The sequence below is a fragment of the Lates calcarifer genome, linkage group LG20 (genome assembly GCF_001640805.2).
Source record: "Lates calcarifer isolate ASB-BC8 linkage group LG20, TLL_Latcal_v3, whole genome shotgun sequence".
NCBI lineage: Eukaryota > Metazoa > Chordata > Actinopteri > Centropomidae > Lates > Lates calcarifer.
The window spans coordinates 20,386,041-20,405,817 of NC_066852.1; the positions used below are offsets into that span (position 1 = coordinate 20,386,041).

Below are 19,777 nucleotides of genomic sequence, written 5' to 3' on the forward strand. Positions count from 1 at the left end.
TGTGATTGGATGAAGTGTTTCTTACTCTTGTGTGCAAATGCACACACCCTCACTCCCATCGTATGTCAGTAATGGCATCACCTCTGACCTCCCTGCGGTTCTCTGGGGCCTCATTACCCCCGCTGCACCTCTCCTCCGTGGACTCTCACAGACAGTAATATGACCTTTGCTGATGGTGGTGCAACACTGGAGACACCCCAAATATTACGACATGCAACACGGATATGCAAGCTCACACACACATACAGACAAAACATGCAAAAATAAACAATCCCGCAGCGCAGTGAACGCAACCCTGTCGCCAAGACATCTCCCCAGGGCTGCACTTAACTACAGTCGCCATAACGCCTGTGCATGTCAATCAAAAGGGACACACTGTGAGGATAAGAGATATGGACAGGGGTCAGAGTTGGACTCATTAATCATCCTCTCAGACTCTTGGATCACAGTCTCTGGGAACTTGAGTCCCAGAAGGGAAAAAGAAAAGTCAGAAAAGTAAGACCAAGGGGAAAAATTATATTGATGTTCCTTTTAACACAGTATGTCAAATCAGAAAACCTTTGTTTCTGTTCTGGGTGAAGGAGAAGATAAGCTTCCGTATATTATCACACAACAAATTCCAGCAAATCATAACCTCAAAGCACAAAGTGTTTGTGCGTGTTTTCGCCCCAAATATCTGTGTTTATGCAGCTGAATATGCAGGTTGTGTATGTGTACAGGCAAAGCTGTGTGCGTGTGTGTGTGTGTGTGTGTGTGTGTTATAGTAGAAACTGTATATCATTACTTCTGGGTGGTTGAGGTTTGACATACAGGCTAGGAATCCTGTGGGAGACATTCCCAGAAGTCTGGTTTTATCCCAAAGCGGGAATGCAAACAATCCAACAGAAAGGATACTGAATGAACACAAGCACCCCCCCCCAACACCCAAATACACACACAGTCACGAGCACACACACACTTTCACTTAAAAGGCTATCGTACCTGCTGATCCACTGGTGATTCTTGCAGCAGCCTGAGATAAAAAAAAAAGAGAGAGAAGAAGAAGAAATAAATACACAATGAGTACCAAAACAAAAGCAACAAAATATACAAACACTTCACATGAACATGACCGCACTCAAGCTTTGGGGAATGTAAACTGAATATCAGCCAGAGGCAATGACTCAGTTTCCCTGATTCACAGCTATACTGGGAAAATGACCCAAATTCTAAATCTGGTTCGACCAACAGAAACAGATTTCCTGAGTGTTTATGCCGCACGATCATATGACAACCTATCAGGCTCTAATGGCTTATTTGTTTGAATATTAACCAGATTTATTGGAATCAACAGAAAAAAATACACATGAAGAATATGTTGTTTAACTGGGTGACATCCGCTTGATGAATGAGACTGAGGCTCATTCAGGAAAAGCAATGTAAATCATAATAAATGATGTAATTAAATTAGGGGAGATTGGAAAGGATATTATGTGTGTGTGTGTGTCTGTCTGTCTTCTCTGGAGAGTCTGTGAACTCACCAGGAAAGAAGAGAAGGAGAAAAAAAGGACATACCAGAAAAGGCAATTAAAACAGATGATGGTACTGTGATGTAAAAAAATAAGGATAGAAGAAAAGGAGGACAATAAGGTTAAGAACAGTAGCAGTAAAAATCCACCGAATAACAGATGACTTAAAATGACAGTAGCTAAAATATTAACACAGGAAATTGAAGCTTAGACTCTGATCACGAGGAGTCCATTACAAACATACACTTAAAAAGTCCCTGAACGCACAGGAATTGGCCCAGATTAATTTCCTAACCAGTGTATGAAACATTATCCCATATCATGAATGCTGCCACTGTCACAGGAAAATCCCACATCCCTACGAAGGAGCTGGGATTTACCAAACAATCCACCTGCAGTTTTTGCGATTGCACAGGAAACTCTGTATGACTCTTATGGGTTTTCCTCAACCCTGAGGTCACAATGCACACTGTAAATTACTAAACAGACAATCACCTGTCATCTCATGACAGACCCGTACTCAAGCTCAATATAACATGAAAGCAGTGATTTATATTTTGTTTCACAATTTTGAAACTTCCATTGATAATTTTGAGTCATTTATTATTAAATTAGAGGAAATGACTAAATATCTTACTCTCATTAATTTTTCATTCAGTTTAAATATTTAACCAGAAAACGATCTATGGATAGTTATCAGCAGCATTAGTTGAGTTAGTCAGCTGGTTTCAGCTAATATTGGCTAAAGGTGATGACTGAGTGTGAAAAACAGTGGTCCAGAGGCTCAGCAAACAGTTTCTAATCTTGTGCAGATTTGATGGCTTCATCTTAACTGTCCAAAAGTAACTACCACCTTCCTAATCACCAGTCCAAGTATTCACCCAACACATTCAGTGCACCGTTTCTTGCTTAATAAAAATAGTATATATATATATAATGAATTACTGCAATTCTACAAAAACCTTTGATACAAAATATGCTCTAAATTTGGGGCTGAGAATCAGCTACAAATCTCCACGTATCTTGGCACATGCACGTGTCTGTGTGTGCCAGTTTGGACAGCTGCACTTTATCAGTCACGGTTAGGTGAAAATAAACCAAGTCCTTAGCATCAGTCTGATCCCACGGCCCCTGCTGCTTTCTCTACCTACCTCTCACACACTCTCACACAGACATCCACACACACACAAGTAATAATTCTGACACTTCTGAACCACAAGGACCAAAGGCATGTTCTGCTATATTCTGCAGATGCCTGCTATCTCTTGTGGAAACAGAACAATGAGCCTGAAACTGCACTGAAAGCTGATTTCCACAGCTTTCCCTTCACAGTCACCAAATGTCAAATCCACTGAACATGGTGATTGGTGATTTGCAGATCAAAACCAAGTCAAATTTCTTTTTTTCTCTCTTTTGAGGATGAAAAGTGCAGATATCCAAGTAAACCTGGGACACATGTGGTGGAAAAGTAAGGTTTTTAGATTTCTTTGGTACATGACATGCAGTTTTAATGAAGCTAAAATTACAGTATACAGTTAAATGCTGCTGATGTAACACACATCAACATGTTTTATCAAACTGCTATTTCGGAGACCAAAAATTAACTTTCACATTTACATTTACAGACGACATGGACGAGAAGTCTTAAAAGTGCCAACAGATCCATATCCATGACAAGTGAGTAAACTCCATCTGCTGATGAAGACCATAAGTTTAAAGCTCCAAGAGCTGATAGTAAGTGAAGCTTAAATTGGGATTGGTTAATCAGATTACTACTTCCAAGGTCAGTACCAATGTGTACTCATTCTTGTTAAAAGATGTTTCCCCCTTTTCTTGGTCTTTAGCTGCCTCTATGTGTCTGTTATACCTGTTGAGCAGTGGTTTATTTCTGGTAGTTTTTGTCATGTGCCGCAGTGCTGAAACAGAAAAGGGTGACCTTGCACAGTACTGGATGAGGCAGAGCTGGCTCATCCTTTTTACTTTCATCTTATTTACACAACAGCAGGAAACATGCAGACTGGGCAGAAGCCCAGAGAGAGGGAAGAAGATGACAGAAGAAAGGGAGGGAGTAACTGAGGGTTTTAAAGAAATACTCAAAGAGAAAGTGAGAAAAACATTTACTTTCCTGTAAAGAGCTTTGGGCAGAGATTCTCAGTCTAAGACATACCAAAAAATATAACAGGGCAGTGCAAAGATAAAAAAAGGGAATGAGTGATCATCATGGTTAGCAAGAGGAGCTATACCAACGTAAAAATAAAATCTCAAATGGTTTATCTCAGCATGCTCTGCCTCCAAAAACAATTCAGTGACCACAACTACACAGCACAAAACAGGTAGGAGCCCAACATATGGCTCAAATTGAGTTTGGTAGACATCAAAACATTTCCTCAGACGGTTAACTGATCAGCTTATATCAATCAGACATGTCTGTGAAGCTCCTGTCTGCAGGTCAGCTGCAAAGTGTTAGATGTTGTTTATCCCCAAACCGCTATGAATGCCTTTTTCTTAAGACTTAGTGAGATGTGAGTTAACAGCAGGGGAGACTGCAGGTTTGAACTAAATTTGCAAGTCAATCAAACTGAGGTCAGTCTTAGAAATCATATCTGCTTGTGAGTGGTAACCTGATGATATTATCAGCAGGTGAACACTGGGCCGCAGTGGCTTTCTCACAGGAGAAGCTGCAGTAGATAAGTTGCATTTGTAATTGAGCAACAAAATCAGGACACAGCAAACTAATGTTGTAAGAGACAGTCTGGCTCACCCTGGCCCGTCGAGCGTGGAGATGTGTAGGGGACGAGAGGGACGAGCGGGTCAGTGGCCTGCTGCGAGTCAAGGGTCGCGAGCGCCGTCTGGTCAGCGGCTCAGGTTTGTCTGGAGCTCTGGAGCTTCCCTGATCCTGACTCGGTGCTCTGCTCACCGTCCTGGCCACAGCAGGAGCACCCTGGGAAGACAGAGAAGAAGTAGTCAAAACTCTAACGTCACTTGAGATTGAAAGTTTTTTCTTGATCTCAGAAACAGCAGTTGACAAGAAACACTCATCACCACAAATTCCATACTTGGGCTTCATCAGCAGATGAAGTTAACCAATGGTCATGAAAACACAAAGAGAACATATATTTTGAATTTAAATTTTTTATTACATGATTTATATCTATTAGAAACCACTGCAGGAAACTATGACAATTCTAAGAACATCACTCTCCCTCTGTTTTTCACCACAGTGCTGTCAAACTGCTGTCTATTCCTCTCTTTTGTTGTCTTGTTTTGCTTTTATTAATTTCAGCCGTGTCTCAAAATGAATGCTTTTATGCTAAAATTCAACACATAGGCCTACTACAGTGTGTTTAATATAAGCCTCTGTGCAGCTGTGTCTCTTTCAGTCTCTTACCCCAGTCCCTGTCGTCATGTCACCTGTCTCTTCAGCAGCTTCTCTGTATCTCTGTGTGGTTTCAGTGTTGTATTTAGTGGAGCTGGTGCAGGTGGGGAGTGTTTGAAGATATAAGACACTGTTGATGATGTGTCTGCCCTTCTCTCATTCAGAAAAATCCCCCCTTATCTAAGTCCATGCTCGCTCCCTCTGTATATAACACTGGAAAGTCCAACCCAGCTTGACCTCATGACTCAGATACTGTACCCACTTCAGTGCTGTGCTTCTTCCCGCTTTCCCCTCCCGTCCAACACTGAGCTGATAACATGGATGTGTGTGCAAAGCTGAGTGTGTGTGTGTGTGTAACAGAAAGTGAAGGAGGAATGGCATTAATGTCTGTAAACAGCTTTTTTCCAACCAAGAATCCACTCCTCAAATACACGCACAGAGAGACACATTTTCCCTTCATCAAAACATACAATGCTTGACTGTGTAGAAAATTCCCTTTCTGACCCTGTACAGCATTTCCATCATAGAGATGGCATGATGCTGCTGCTAACTGTGCGGTCACAGTTAGATAACAACATCAAGGACACTGTGTCCCCAAAACAAAGTGACTCAGTGAGTTTCTCATCTAAATGTCTAATTATGGAGTGACTGTCTTTCCACATGTGTTACTCTTAACTGAAGTGTTGTTATGCGGAGGCCTTCTTTTTTGTCTGTTCCAGTCCATCTCGTTTAACTAACGGGAAGTTAATGGAGAAAATTCCCACAGTGGAAAGTCCACGTATCTCAAAAGACAAGGAATCTACAGCCGTGCTCTAGTGGCAGTGAGAGGCTGTACTAAGACACAGCGGTGCTTTGAGACAAATCACTGCTAATGCCACATGCTACCATGATTAGAATGGTGTTGATGTTTAGCAGGTTTACCAGAGATGTTTCGGTCATATGGAAAACTGACATCCCTCAAGCTACGATGTTAGCATAGATTTTAAAAATGCATTAAAAATTCTAAGATAGATCAAATTGCCTGGCTTTTTTAATATACTTAGCATAATGGAGGCAATGGTTAAAGGATATTGTTTAATTTGAGTACAGTGAGTGAGGGAAGAATTAAAAGATAAGCAGAGACTATTGTTTGGAGTGAGGACAGTTATTGAGTTAAGCTAATGATACTCTGTGGTAGAATATCTTGAGGGCATTTAAGACGAATCTCTAGTATTTCACTACCAAGTTCCTTTTTTAAATTCAAACACATTTTAATTCCTTATCCCTCAGCCCCTTTACTCACCCCTGAATGACTTCTACTGCCAAGAAGAAAACATGCATTACTGTTCTGGGCTGAGGTCATTTAATCTTTATTACCCTATAAATATTTGACATTTCTGGGATAAATGTTCTCTCTCTGCTCCTCCTCTTCTTCTCCACTAAACATTTTTATTGATTTTTCTTTTTATTGATCATCATATTGTGTTGTATTGCGTATTTTACCTTGACGGGTCACTGCAAAAAAATAAAATAAAATCAATCCGCACTGCAAATAAAATTTACTTAGGTATTACATCAAAATACTTGCCAGAGAATGTGATACACAAAGCTGAACGTGTCTGTTTTACGGCTGTTTTTCCTGGCTTTCCAGACAGTTTGATTAAGATTAGTCTGATTAAATACAGCCTTTTTATAAGAATTCCTAAACTTCTGTACTGTTGGTTTAAGAGCTATTTGAGGTTACCAGATTTACACTTGGTAAGCATAATGAGGCAGCTGGAATGCTCTGCGAGATGAGAACAGAGGAGCTCAGCACAGCAGCCATCTACAGACTGTTCCTCCTCCAGAAATTACATTAAATACACCTTTAAAATAACAATATGCTGGAATAAGCTCAGCATTTATTCTCTGTGGTTTCTGGGGGGATAAATGCAGTTTCCAGATGGATGCCAGACGAATGAGAAACTACCCGATTTATGAAAGGCTTTAATGGCAGAAAGACAACAGGCCTGGAAACCATCCAAACTATTCTTCTTAATTAATCTACCCCATATTAAATAGTGGGAGAGACTGCAAGCCTGGCAACCCATTCCCCTGAGTAAGCTCCCTGTCCAACATGTGTGTGGTACGCTGTATGACTTTATAATAAATTGTGCTTGAGTGGTATGGTGCAAAGTATTGCTAAAGTTGTGGACTTTGTTTAAAAAGTAAACAATATATTACTGAACATAATGGCACTCTGGTGGTGGTAGTTATTGTGTGGTACTTTTACTTATGTAAAGGACCTGAATACTTCTTCCACCACTGAAAGTCTCACAATAACAAAAACTAGCACATAAAGGCCAGAAGCTGCCGTTATGAGGTTTATGAGAAATTTTTTGTTGGTGGAGTCTGGTAGCAATATGTGGTGATGTTTCCGGTTAAACAAGAAGGAAAAGCTCTTTCTCTGTAGGAATCCTTTCCATAATGTCAGACAACAATCCAAGCCTGTCACTGGCAAAAACAAGTACTTGACTTTATTTAACTGTGCTCGACTTACCATGGCGTTCTGCTGCTCCTGCTCATCACTGGTCTCGTCTGGGTGGGAGGAATTAGGGCTCTGGACTTTGTGGATCCCCTCACTGAGCTGCTCCAATTTGTTCATCAGCTGGGTCATGGAGTGACACGCAGCAGCCTGAACATATGAGTCAAAAGACATACACGTAGGTAAATATGGCTCAAGGGCAGACTCTGGGGGTTAACCTTGCACTGAGGCCTTTCATGTATGCTGGTCTCAGAGAAATCTGCCGAACCTAACTCCACACACACTCCTCTTCCTCATCCACCTTCTCCACCCTTCATCGCCTCCAGGCTCCTTGTAGATGAACACTGTGCTTTTATAGCCTGCACAGGGGTACACAGTGTACCCTACACTGTGGAGGTGACACGCTCTCAATGAGATTATTGTTAAGCACGGACAACGGAAGAAAGAAAAAATATACAGATATAGCTGCTAGTGAGGAATAAGATGTCTTTTCTTACATTTAAAAACAGCAATGTACAGCAGTGCATGTCATGTAAATATGTTGTATCTGTCCATGTCATACTTATGCACATACCTAAGCCCTCGCTTTCCCTCTCTTTCCCTCTACACCCATTGGTTGTGGACTCTGACTGAGACACTTGTTCACTGGCCTTCCAGGAAATGAACAAACTGCTTTGTTTTCTGGGCTCTGCTGCCAATCCCAGAGTCCCAGAGGCTGATAGCAGCACATAGGGCCCCTTTGAGGAGCCTGAAGTCCAAAAACAGCCCCCTCACTCACACACATACATGCAAACACACAAGCATGCCCTCACCCCCCCACCCCCCACCCATCCAACCCACTCACACACACACAAACACACCCTTCTGCCCACTCCTATTCCCAAACCCCATCATGTTGACCAGTTTAAAAAATATCTGCAGTAGCAGCTTTGGCAGTAAAGCCATTTCCTGTGTGTTACAGCCCCCACATCTCCAGATTCCTACACACAGGAACACAGAAGGCTGTCTATGTGCACCAGGGTGCTATTTTTACCCTCACTATGGGGGACAGAGCTGGGGTGAGGGGAGAACATGGGGAGTGGAGGCTTTTTCAGTGGTACAAGTGACTCCAAACGTGAACACACGCATAGACACGGAGTGGCACGTAGATGTGCTAATGTGAACACAAATGCACACAGACACACATTTGCACACACTCACTTTTCACAGCACAGTGCTCTCAAAGTTCATGAAATGTTAATAGGCTTCTGTCTAAAGTATTTACAGAGGAAAGAGCTCTTAATTCATCACTGTATCTTTGCTACAAGACCATTTCATTATTTGTCTGACCTGTCTTGGACAGGCAGGGGCAGCTATTGTCGTGATACATCTCAGTATGAATAGCTAAAGGAGTGTATCCTTAGTCTATTAGTGTGCTCTGCTGCTCTGAGGTGAAACTAAATAATTACATTGACAACTTGTTCTACTGAGAAGAAGTAACGTAAAATTGTATTGTGTAAAAATTACCACAGAGTGTTTTTTGTTCAGCTAAATTTGGGTGAAATAACTAACTATATATTTTCAGTTCTCCAGCTTTCTATCTGATACACCTAAATGTTTAAGACCTGGTCCAGTGGGGGCCAAGACTGGGTAAGAACTGAAACGGACAAACAACTAATCATAACCCAAGCCTGAAGTAGGATTTAACCAGCTCGATTCAATATTCAGTTTTATCATTTAGAGTTAACCGTGTTATCTGCTTCCAGAACCACAAACACCACAATCAGCTGGAATTGAAGCAGGAAATCTCCAGTGGTGCTGTCTGTTACGAAGTTGTAAACTATATAATAGACATTTGAAATTGTGTCAAAAGAAGCAGCAGTAGCTTCACTTGCAAACTAATTCAGATGATTTTAGAAATACAGAAGCATGTGGGGCACTCCTGCTAAAGATACCACAGGACATTAGTAATTCATAAAGATGGATAGTTGCACTTTTTGTCACATGGGATAACATTAAGAGTCAGGAAACCTACAGAATTGGGACATAACAAGAGATGGGACTCAAGTGTTAAAGCTACAGTTGTAAGCCTCTTCACTTTAAATGCACTTTAATAACTCGCTCTTTACTCTAAATTCCTCAAATTATTTCATTTGGCCAAGTTGTTGCCCACATCGAGGAGTGTGACGAAACTGCCCGAGCCAAGATATTCCAAGAATGTTGAAGCACAATGAGCACTGGCCTAAGCCTGTCAATAAGTGACTTTAAAAGCTACTTGGTCAAACTCTGAGAACTACATCACAAAAGGGGTTGCGGGGAGAACAAATCCTTTCATATCAGGCCAAGAGGGGAGAACAGTATGCAGCGTGCCAGAGGACCGTTATGAGAACGTGCCAGAGACTGAGGGCTGCTCTGACAGGTGTGAGAACACAGTTGGGGGTGAGCTCACACTAAAGGATGCCCGCTGGGAGATGGAGATGCCAGGGTGGACCAGGAGGGAAAAATGAGAGGAATTTATGATTCAGGGTATACCTGCCAAAATATTCATTTTTTATTCAGGTTCTCCTTATAAACACACTGTTTTCTCTTTCACCTCCAAAACTCATAAACAAAAGAATTCAAATGATAGTGAACCCTTTATGTTTAGCAGCATAATATGTATAGTAGGGTATCAGAATGGTAGATTACATCTCCTGCAAATACATTTGCCCAATAAGCCATGTTTTGTTCAGATTATTTTTTCTAGTTTTTCACTGTATTTACAGGTAATAGTAGAGACATGCATGGTGAAGAGGATAAATAACAAAGATGGCCAGCCAGATCCAGGAGCAACGCAACCACGTTTCCATTTCTGAATCTTTCTCTGACCATAGACAAAAAAAGGAAAAATATCATGTTGAGTCAGGTAAATACATTTTAACAGCTGTGATCCCATGTGTGGAAACCCTCTGCTATCCTCCACCTGGCCTGACTACAGGACTGGGCCAGCACACAGCAACTCACTGTCCAGTACACAGAACATAGAACATGAACGCAACCAATGATAGTGTTCCTTGTTGTACTGAAAAACTTATAAATTCAAAAGAGTTCACATTTAAAATCTTTGGAAGACACACTGGACCCTCAGTTGAAAATAAAATTCACAGCGAACTCACGTTAAATAAACACTTTGACATTGCTGCCCTCTAGTGGTGCCAGTAGGTTTCACAAAAGACTTTTTTCACTTAAATTTTTGGCATGTGGCAGCAGGACGAGCACAGGTGTAAGCAATAAAATTAATAATACTGTGCATGCTGGCTCACTGTCATGGCTTACTGGGGAACTTGAATTGTTATTTTAAAATTTGTACTTTTCCTTTTGTGACAGGACAAATGTCTGGCTGTGAAAAGGCCTGTGTGTTGTGAGATGCAACACAGGTGTGCAGTTGCTGTGTTGCTTTCTCTGGCAACTCGACACAGTGAATAAGAAAAAGTTTTTCTCTTTGTTATCACACTACTCCTGTCCTGTTTTTCTTACCTGTTTTCCATTGTTCTCCTCTGCCTCCTGGCTACCTGTGAACTCGGGTTTGCCCTTGTTGGTGGGTTTTTGCCAGCCAGATGCAGTGCTGTTAGGCTGGGCATCCTGTCTCTTCCTCAAGCACTTCCTGTTCCTGCTCAAGTTTCTGCGGTGACGACTGACCAGGAATTCCTTATATTGTAATGTCTCAGGAAATTCGTCATCCTCATCATCGTCACCCTCTCCTTCCTCAGTGTTGGATGAGGAGGACTCCCCCTCGCCATCAGAGCTCCCACTGGCGAAAGTCACCTGGTTGTTGGTGTTGTCGCAGAACACAATGGCGCTCGGGTGGTGCTTTACTATTCTGAGCAGATCTGATGAACAGTCCTCTGATGCGGTCAGAGATGGCGGCAGATGTTTACAGCTACATTTATCCAGGGCTGGTGCAAAGGCAGAAAGTAACTCAGCAGGACAGGAGGTCTCTGTGGGGCTTTCCTCTTGTTGCTGAGGTAAGGTGGCTCCACAGTGTGCCTCCATCTGAGAATTTCTGTGAACAGCAGCTCTGCAGTCCAGGTCTGACACCTTCATGTCCAGACCTGTTCCAGGGGCCATGTCTGAACTGCTTCCACAGTGTCCATTCTGTTTTAAGTCAGGTTTAATCTTATCACAAGAGGGGGTGTTGTCCATTTTCAGCTCTTTCCAACTTTGAGCTTGACTGGCCACAGGATCTGGAGCACAACTCAGCAGAGGAACAGGTTCAGACATGGCTCTTAGTTGGTTGTTGGAGCTTTGAGTCAAGAGGGGAACTTGACCTTGCAGGTCATCCAGCGGGACACCCACAGCCTGAGGGTAAATATGCCTGTGAGGCTCCTGCTGAACATGGAATGCAGCCACTGGACCTTCATACATTACTAGGAAACCAGCCCTCATCTGTAAGTTCTTTTCTGGTGAACACAGTGTTGCCTCATTCAAACAGGGACCAATAAACTGACAGATCAGGTAAAGCTGCTAAAATGAAGCTAAGAGTGGATGGTAATTTGCACTTCCACATGTGGATTCCCCATAACATTCCTTTGATGCATGAGCTGGAGAGAGAAAGAGAAAAAGACGAAATGTAAATTTGGGCAAATTGATTCATGCTCACACATGCATGCTAAAGAATATGTATTATTACTACTCTGTAATAATCCAGAGTAATTTCTTTCTCTAGATGGATGTATATGTCTGGATTAAAATGTAATGTGTAAAATTGCTGCTTAGACAAATTTATCTGTCCATTCAATCATGGCTTATCAATCACTTTCATCTCTAAAAACCTTTGGGCAGTGAGACGTGGCTTTACTGCAGGATGTAAACTCATGGAATCAGTATGTGTTGGAATCACATACTGTAAGGTTTAACATAAAATAAATAAATAGAATTCTCTCATTATAATGAATGAAGTATTTCTTTTTTTAGTGTACAATATACAATAAATATGTATTTACAATAAATATGTATTTGTAATGCAAAACATATTGACATTACTTTTGGTGTGAAAATGATTTTTCCATTATTTGTGAAACTGTGAAACTCTATTGTTAGTAGTACATCTGAGTTAAAGGGGATATTTTGGGCCAAAAGAATGAGAAATGTGATTGGCCCATGCCAAAATCAACAAATCTTCATCACAACGCCACAGTGCACCACTCTGTAGCTGTTAGACTTTTTCTTTTCTTTTTCTTTTTTTTTGACAAAATGCATTTTGCTCAAACACTTTGTTTTTTCCTGGTGGATATTTTTAGCTGCAGCCAACACACCCTTTCCTTGCCCAACATGTTTTCTTTGTCTTTAAAACATGCAGAAGTGGGTCTTTAAATTAAAATCTCTAAAAACTCAGACAGCATATGAGTGTAAAACATACAAAGGCTTTCTCACGAGTGTTTCATAGCAGACAACTGAAAACAAAGAGTCATTTGCTCATATCTGTAGTTACTTAATAACTAATTTTCAATTAATGCCAATATGTACTAAACAATTATCTTAAGAGGCATATTAAACTTTGACCAGTTTTTTGAAAAAACAAAACAAACATTGTAGGAACTATAGGAAGCTTTAAAGCAACACAGAATTCATATTTCAACATACCAGATGTTTTAGTACAGAAGTTGTATCATCCAACAAAACATCCAACACAGCAGTGTGAAGAGTCAGGAGGTGTCTAGCCGAGGAGCCGCTGTGCTTGTGTGCTGCATGACACAGATAATACAGAAAGAGTGAGTTTATGTCTGAAAAGATATGAAATGCTGTGAGGGGAGGAGAGAAAAAGAAAGGGCAGAGGAACACTTTTCCCTCCTACATTACCTCAGCAAGAAGACAGGGAGCTCCACAGGCAGGTGTTTATCCTGTGTGTGTGTGTGTGTGTGTGTGTGTGCACATGGAGCGACATTAATTTTTTTCCTATGAATGCAAGCATTTGTAAGAGAGACAAAAAGCTACATTATGCACTCAAAGCAAAGGAAATAAATTTCTGTTGTGGAAATGATCAATCAGAATAAATAGCTGCACATACATTAGTGCAAATAGACTGAGATTGAAAGGCTTGGGATCTGTAGCCACAGTTTGCCCTCACCTTTCCTCCTCCTCACTCACTGCAGTATAATATGGCTCGAGGCAAAGAATTTTTCACCTTAGACGCACATTCCTCGAAAACATATGAGGTAATGCTTCAAACATGTTCTTCTCCTGTGCAAATCTCTCTCATTTCATACTCTATAACTACAGCAAAGCTGCCTGTGAGCCTTAATCAACAACAAAGGACTTGTGGTCCTTAAAAAGCTGTCGACGGACTGTGGAATTCCTCATGTTTGCCAGCAAACACTGAATTTCATGTTTTGGAGGGAATGTGTTTAACACTGAGGATGATTCTGCCTGTTGAGGCGTGTTTGACCCTCAAGGTCTTGGGGAGAAGAGATCTGGTCAAGGTGGAAGAGATAAGAGTGCAGTACTTTTAATCTGCATTGCTAACTGTTTCTTTACCTACATTAACAATAAAACTTTTCCTAGTGACATCTAACTATCAAGAGAGTTTTAGAGGGATTTGCTAAAGTATAAACATATTGGATATAATAATTCATCTAAATACAAAGGTGCGCAGCAACTGTACAGGATGTTTGCAGTTTTCACTATAACATGAAAATCTCAGCAACATTATAGACTCAACAATAAAATGTTAATCATAATTTACAGTTTATCTTCTCGTGAACTGTTTTCTTCTTCCTTGGAGATGGAAATAATTATATTATGACATGAAAAGACCATAGACCAAATGCCATCAAAAGTTTCACTGTCACCTCAGTATGTCAAATAGAAAGCAGTGTTAAAAGACCATACAGTTGAGCAATCAGACAGCGGATTAATAACAACAACAAATCTATTCATGAGTCAAACTAATACTTATGAATGAAACTTTCTTTCCTGCAGGAACTTGATGAACTTCACCCACCACCACCCCGACTACCTCAGACGTTACACTGTCCTACATTGCTGCGATGATGGATGTATATTAATTTAGCTTAAACATTTCAATACAAGCAACGCCAACCTGCTTAGACATGCTCCTTCATATATAACATTCCTGTCATAGAAAGGTATAGTTACCTCAGCCTGGTTGAAGAAAAGCAAGGTAAAGAAAGAGAAGGGAAAGGAGACAAAAAGGAAGATATGTTTGACAGCTTGGGTTTTTTAAATCTAAAGATCAATTCCTCAGAGGAAAAAAATACACAAACACATCCACACTGAATTATGTAAGCTGTGTTATCTTGGCAGTGTGTATAGTAGATACTGTGTAAAATGTGAGAGATAATAAAACCCCATTTTGACAACAAACATTCCCATGCATGGAGTCAGATAAGCAAAGAAAAATTGTATTTTCTAACTCGCTGCATGATAGAAAACCTGGAATTAAAATTCTGCACTCTCTCTCCCTGGTGGGAGAGTTTATTGACTAAATCTGATAATTGCCTTTCTATTGTTTGCATGTGAGCCTGAAGGGATTAAGTGTGAGGTTTTTGTGATATTTCCTTTTTTTTTTTACATGACACAAAATCAGGCTGTTCGATAAAGAAATGGGTTGACTAGATGAGGACTGTAGGATAAGGGTGTTTAATAATGAGACCTCTGCACAAAAAGTAGCAAACTTACCACTACCAGCTCATACCCTCTCATTATATCATGACAGCTTGGTGACATTGTGAACTTTTGTTTCTGTTGCATGAGATTAACTGTCTCACATTCCTTGGTGGCATCAGACCGTTTCATTGCAGCCTTACTGGCCTCAGTGTAAACACCTACAAACCTGCTGCAGTAAAGAAAAGATGTTATCCTCCCAATTCCATATAGGATATAGCCAGGTTAATCTGCTCATGGGCCTCTATTAACCTGTGCTGGGTCTCCATTGACCCCTCGTCATCTCCTGGGCATAAAGGGAATGTGTTTTTGAGGACTTGTTCAGTATTAAGCTGTGCTAGGGATCCTTGTGTGTATGCTCCATCATATATAAACTGTAAGGCAACAAGCAGGAATTATTTGCATTATCAACGAGTCAGACAGTCAGGTCATCTTAATATTTATTGTTCAGTGCATAAAATTTCAAAAACAGTGTAAAATGCCATCATTAGGCTTTTCCCTGAAGCTCAAGTGAACACACTCAGTCAAAAATCTAAAACTGTTGAGTCCATGATCATTTGAGTGCCACTCTGGCTATTGTTAAATGCCTAGAACTGCTAGATGTGGATGGGGACACAGGGGCTTCAACGAGGAGGCCACCATGGCCAGGGACCAGTAGTGTGCTGAGAGTATCCTACCTGTACAAAGAGGATAAAACAGACCAGTGCCAATAAGAGCTGAGTGAACTCCCAGTGCACAGATAACACCTGTGGATTCAGGCCACCACAAGTCTTAGGACTCAAAATGAAAACAAAGATTAGAAAGAAATTAACCCTAAAAAAAAAAAAAAACTAAAATTGACTGCTATAAACATGTATTTCATTTTACAAAAACATATACACCTGACACTGGGTGATAAAATTATTCGTCTTATTGTGCTAGAAAAGTTATGGCAAACAGCCTTAGAGGTTTTAAAAAATATAATACCCTCGGGGATTTGTACTTATACCTTTACCCTTCACATTAAAACAATATAAAACAGGGTGTGGGATAAGATAAAGGGCTTACCCAAGCGACATGACAAACATTTCGGGAGCAGCAGACAATCCAGACCTTTGGGGGAACCTGACACACCTGATCCCCCTTTGTCTAATTATCTTCTTCCTCTTGGTTGGGTTTTAGCGGTATAGGCGCTACTAGGCGCAATACTGCCCTCTGCGGGTTAAAAAAAAAAACAAAAAAACAATTTTAATCACATTTATAGAACATAGACTGTATAGTCAAAGATTTAACAGGTAAACACATGAATCCTAGGTCTGACACTGGAAACTTGACTCTTTCAGGACCACACTCACACAACCCTGTAGAATATTTTCCTATAATGTCCAAATATTGATTTAACACTCAACATCCCTTCAAGTTCCTGAGCAACAAATGAGTCTTTTAATTTGACTTTTCGGCATTTTTCTTTAAAAAAAAGTTCAATTAAAACTTCATTAAATCTCGTAACTTAACTTCATAAACGAGTCATTTCAGGTTCAAGCACTGGTTAGTTTCTGCTCGCCACTTTTCGTATTGTATATTTACCAATCGCTTGCAGCCATTTTGACCCTTTCGACTCTCCGTAGCTGTGTTCTAAACAGCGACGCGGGGTTTGTGCGTTGAATGTTATTTCGCGGGAGAGTAGCAGAAGCAGCTAACGACAGGCTCTCTGCTGTCAACACGGACGATAACAGTCACTAAATTACAAACACAATGAGTTTGTGGGTGGACAAATATCGACCCACTTCCCTCGGGAAACTGGACTATCATAAGGAGCAGGCGACTCAGCTGAAAAACCTGGTGAGAGGCGAAACAAACTTCCTGGATGTTCACTGTGCATTCAGACGAGCATTAGCACAAGTAGCCACACAGGCCAAAACCAGCAGGTTTAGCATAGAAATGATTTCTTGTTTCAGTCTTTGAGAACTTGGTGATTAAAATTGGTCATTTATGTCTAAATATCAGCTGCACCGAGTTAAGTGGGTTTGCTTTAAGATAACAGCGTCCACTTCATAACGTTAACGTGATGTACTAAATGCTTAATGTGTCTGCCTGTTATTTCTGTAAAAAATTTTATCAACACCAAAAGTTAATGTTGAGTCATCTAAACAAATGCCTAATGACACGTAACTGCTTTAACAGATGCACTTGCCAAATCTGTCCCTGTATCCTTCTCATTGTGTAATGTTTGGATTGATGGGATTACTGTTTTGGTACCATGTAGTTGTATATTTTAGGGTTTCATATATTTTCTGGTTGTATTTCTACATGCAATACCTCTGATCACAGGCCTCAGCAGCTTATTATGACATTTATTACAGGTCATGACTTTTTGGATATACAGTTTTGGAGGCTTTTGTATAGTGGATTCAGTAGAGGGCTTTAAAATGTATCAGGCTGAGTCTAGCACAGGGGATAATCTGTTCTGTCCACTCTCATACATTGTTTCAGGTTCAATGCGGTGACTTCCCACACCTGTTGGTGTATGGTCCGTCAGGCGCGGGTAAGAAGACCCGCATCATGTGTCTGCTGAGGGAGCTGTATGGAGCTGGTGTGGAGAAACTTCGCATAGAGCACCAGACCATTGTGGTGAGAGCTCAGAGAATGAGTTGCAGTCACTAAATCACTCACATGCAGGGTCTGTAGTCAGCTCTGCTCTCACTCTTCCTGAGTCATGATGCAGTTTTCTGATGAAGGCTAAGTCGCATCATTGTTGTGTTGGCTTTTGATTCCAGGCTCCATCAAAGAAGAAAATTGAGATCAACACAATAGCCAGCAACTATCACTTGGAAGTCAATCCGAGGTAACGTAGAAATGAAATTTTTGAATTGAAAAATGTGTGGTACTTTATACTTCTGCTCCACTATTTTATTGTACTTATTGTACTTTTTACCTCACTACATTTGACAGTACCCATCACATATTATGAATCTTAAGTGTTTCTGTTGTGTGTCGTACAGTGATGCAGGAAACCAGGACCGTGTAGTGATTCAAGAGCTGATTAAAACTGTGGCTCAGTCTCAGCAGATCCAGTCGAGCACCCAGAGAGAGTTCAAAGGTAGGAAAGACACACAACCCTTTGTGTGCGCATCCTTTCTCTGTGAGCTAGTTTTCCCAGATGTCATGCTCTGGCTGTTATAGTAATGTGCTCACTTTTGTTCTCAGTGGTGTTGCTAACAGAGGTGGACAGACTCACGAAGGATGCCCAGCATGCTTTGCGCCGGACAATGGAAAAGTACATGGGCACCTGCCGTCTCATCCTCTGCTCCACCTCCACCTCCAAAGTCATTGGGCCAATTCGGAGCCGTTGTCTTGCTATCAGAGTTCCTCTGCCGAGCACGGAAGACGTAAGATGGAGATGATGTGGTTTAGATTGATTAGAATGCTTAAAATTTTCAGGTTGTGACCAGGATATTTTCTCCTTTCTTCTTCCATAATCTCTGTGTTTTTGCTGTTGTTCCAGGTCTGTAGTGTTCTGACAGCAGTTTGTAAAAAGGAGGGTTTGCTCCTCCCACCTGAGCTTGCCAAGCGAATCAGTGAGAAGTCTGATCGCAACCTCCGCAAAGCTCTTTTGATGTGTGAGGCCTGCAGAGTGCAGCAGTAAGTTGTCACAAAGCTTATCATCATTCCTCCACACCATTATCTGTGGATTAGTACGGTATATACTGTAAACGAAAAGCATGCGTTTATTTAGCCTGTGCTAATCTTTTTCAGGTATCCATTCTCGGTGGACCAAGAAGTCCCAGAGACGGACTGGGAGGTGTACCTCAGAGAAACGGCTAATGCCATCGTCAGCCAGCAGAGCCCGCAGAGGTAGGAGAGGCAAAGAGCGAGAGACGAGAGGAGTAGCTGGTTCTGTTAGAGGCTAAAGAAAGTTAAGCTGATTTGAATCCCTGTCTGTCGTTGCTCCAGGTTGTTGGAGGTTCGAGCCAGACTGTACGAGCTGCTGACTCACTGCATTCCTCCTGAGATCATTATGAAGGTACCATTTACCAGAGCTCCTCTTTCATCAAAGTGTTTAAACAGTTTGCAGTAATGTTTAAGGTAATGGGTATTCATTTTCCTTGTCCAATCCTCTAACAGGGGCTGGTAACCGAGCTGTTGAGTAACTGTGATGGCCAGCTGAAGACAGAGGTGGCCCATATGGCAGCTTACTATGAACACAGGCTGCAGCTGGGCAGCAAAGCTATCTACCACCTAGAGGCCTTCACCGCTAAGTTCATGGCCATCTACAAGAAGTTCATGGAAGATGGTCTGGATGCCATGATGTTTTGACTCTGAATGGACACTGCTACTTTTTTGACAGGAGCTCAACAGGCCCTCATTTATTTCCTGATATCCCTCCTTTTTGCCCCAACAAGACTATCAGTGGACATGGCTTGTTGCCCAATACTGTTCACAGTTTGAACACTTTGAACCGTTGCTCTAGTGGTGTAAAATACATAATCCAAAAAGAACAATTTTGATAGTGTCTACAGGAGGGATAGATTTGTATAAAAAATAAACTGCAAGGACAAGAGATGTTAAAAACCTACATTAGAACATTGCAATAAATTCCTTTGCTTGCAAACATGTCAGAAGTGTAGTGTTGCTCTATGGATGTGACCAAACATGGATTTTATCACCAGTAACAGACATAACACAGAATACTTCCTGTATCATAGAACACAACACTACCTACAAACATGGGGCGAGAGTGAGGGGGGATGTAACGCAACACAGGTTAAC

At 41.1% G+C, this 19,777-nt stretch overlaps 2 protein-coding genes and 1 long non-coding RNA gene across 4 annotated transcripts in view; 1 reads left to right on the top strand and 2 right to left on the bottom strand.

Moving 5' to 3' along the window:
- Positions 1-11,892, bottom strand: part of stard13a (StAR-related lipid transfer (START) domain containing 13a) — a 48,620-nt gene extending 36,728 nt beyond the window's left edge. The window contains exons 1-4 of one of the 2 annotated variants that reach the window (XM_018691185.2): positions 10,883-11,892; positions 7,403-7,537; positions 4,270-4,449; positions 982-1,012 (exon numbers count right to left, since the gene is read on the bottom strand). In XM_018691185.2, coding sequence (XP_018546701.1) covers positions 982-1,012; positions 4,270-4,449; positions 7,403-7,537; positions 10,883-11,791 — 1,255 coding nt within the window. In that variant the 5' untranslated portion in view covers positions 11,792-11,892. Of the gene's footprint in view, positions 1-981; positions 1,013-4,269; positions 4,450-4,896; positions 5,063-7,402; positions 7,538-10,882 lie in introns of those variants that run through there. The other variant, XM_018691188.2, reaches the window with a different exon arrangement.
- A 3,559-nt stretch (positions 11,893-15,451) lies between these two features.
- LOC127143676 (uncharacterized) lies at positions 15,452-16,404 on the bottom strand. Its single transcript, XR_007815246.1, has 2 exons — positions 16,076-16,404; positions 15,452-15,705 (listed from the first exon to the last, which is right to left on the bottom strand). It is a non-coding gene; the product is annotated as an uncharacterized LOC127143676 (long non-coding RNA).
- A 226-nt stretch (positions 16,405-16,630) lies between these two features.
- On the top strand, positions 16,631-19,623 carry rfc3 (replication factor C (activator 1) 3). The gene is made up of 9 exons (XM_018691193.2): positions 16,631-16,849; positions 17,501-17,638; positions 17,785-17,852; positions 18,010-18,107; positions 18,215-18,396; positions 18,513-18,649; positions 18,764-18,862; positions 18,962-19,031; positions 19,133-19,623. Exons 1-9 carry the CDS (start codon positions 16,763-16,765, stop codon positions 19,322-19,324), a joined length of 1,071 nt encoding a protein of 356 aa, XP_018546709.1. The 5' UTR covers positions 16,631-16,762; the 3' UTR covers positions 19,325-19,623.
- Positions 19,624-19,777: the final 154 nt, after the last annotated feature.

Bases quoted from the DNA above. Each gene is read 5' to 3' on its own strand.
- rfc3 (XM_018691193.2), top strand. From the start codon at position 16,763: ATGAGTTTGTGGGTGGACAAATATCGACCCACTTCCCTCGGGAAACTG. The intron at 17,853-18,009 runs GTAACGTAGAAA...TGTGTCGTACAG, and splicing joins CACTTGGAAGTCAATCCGAG to TGATGCAGGAAACCAGGACC. The intron at 19,032-19,132 runs GTACCATTTACC...ATCCTCTAACAG, and splicing joins CTCCTGAGATCATTATGAAG to GGGCTGGTAACCGAGCTGTT.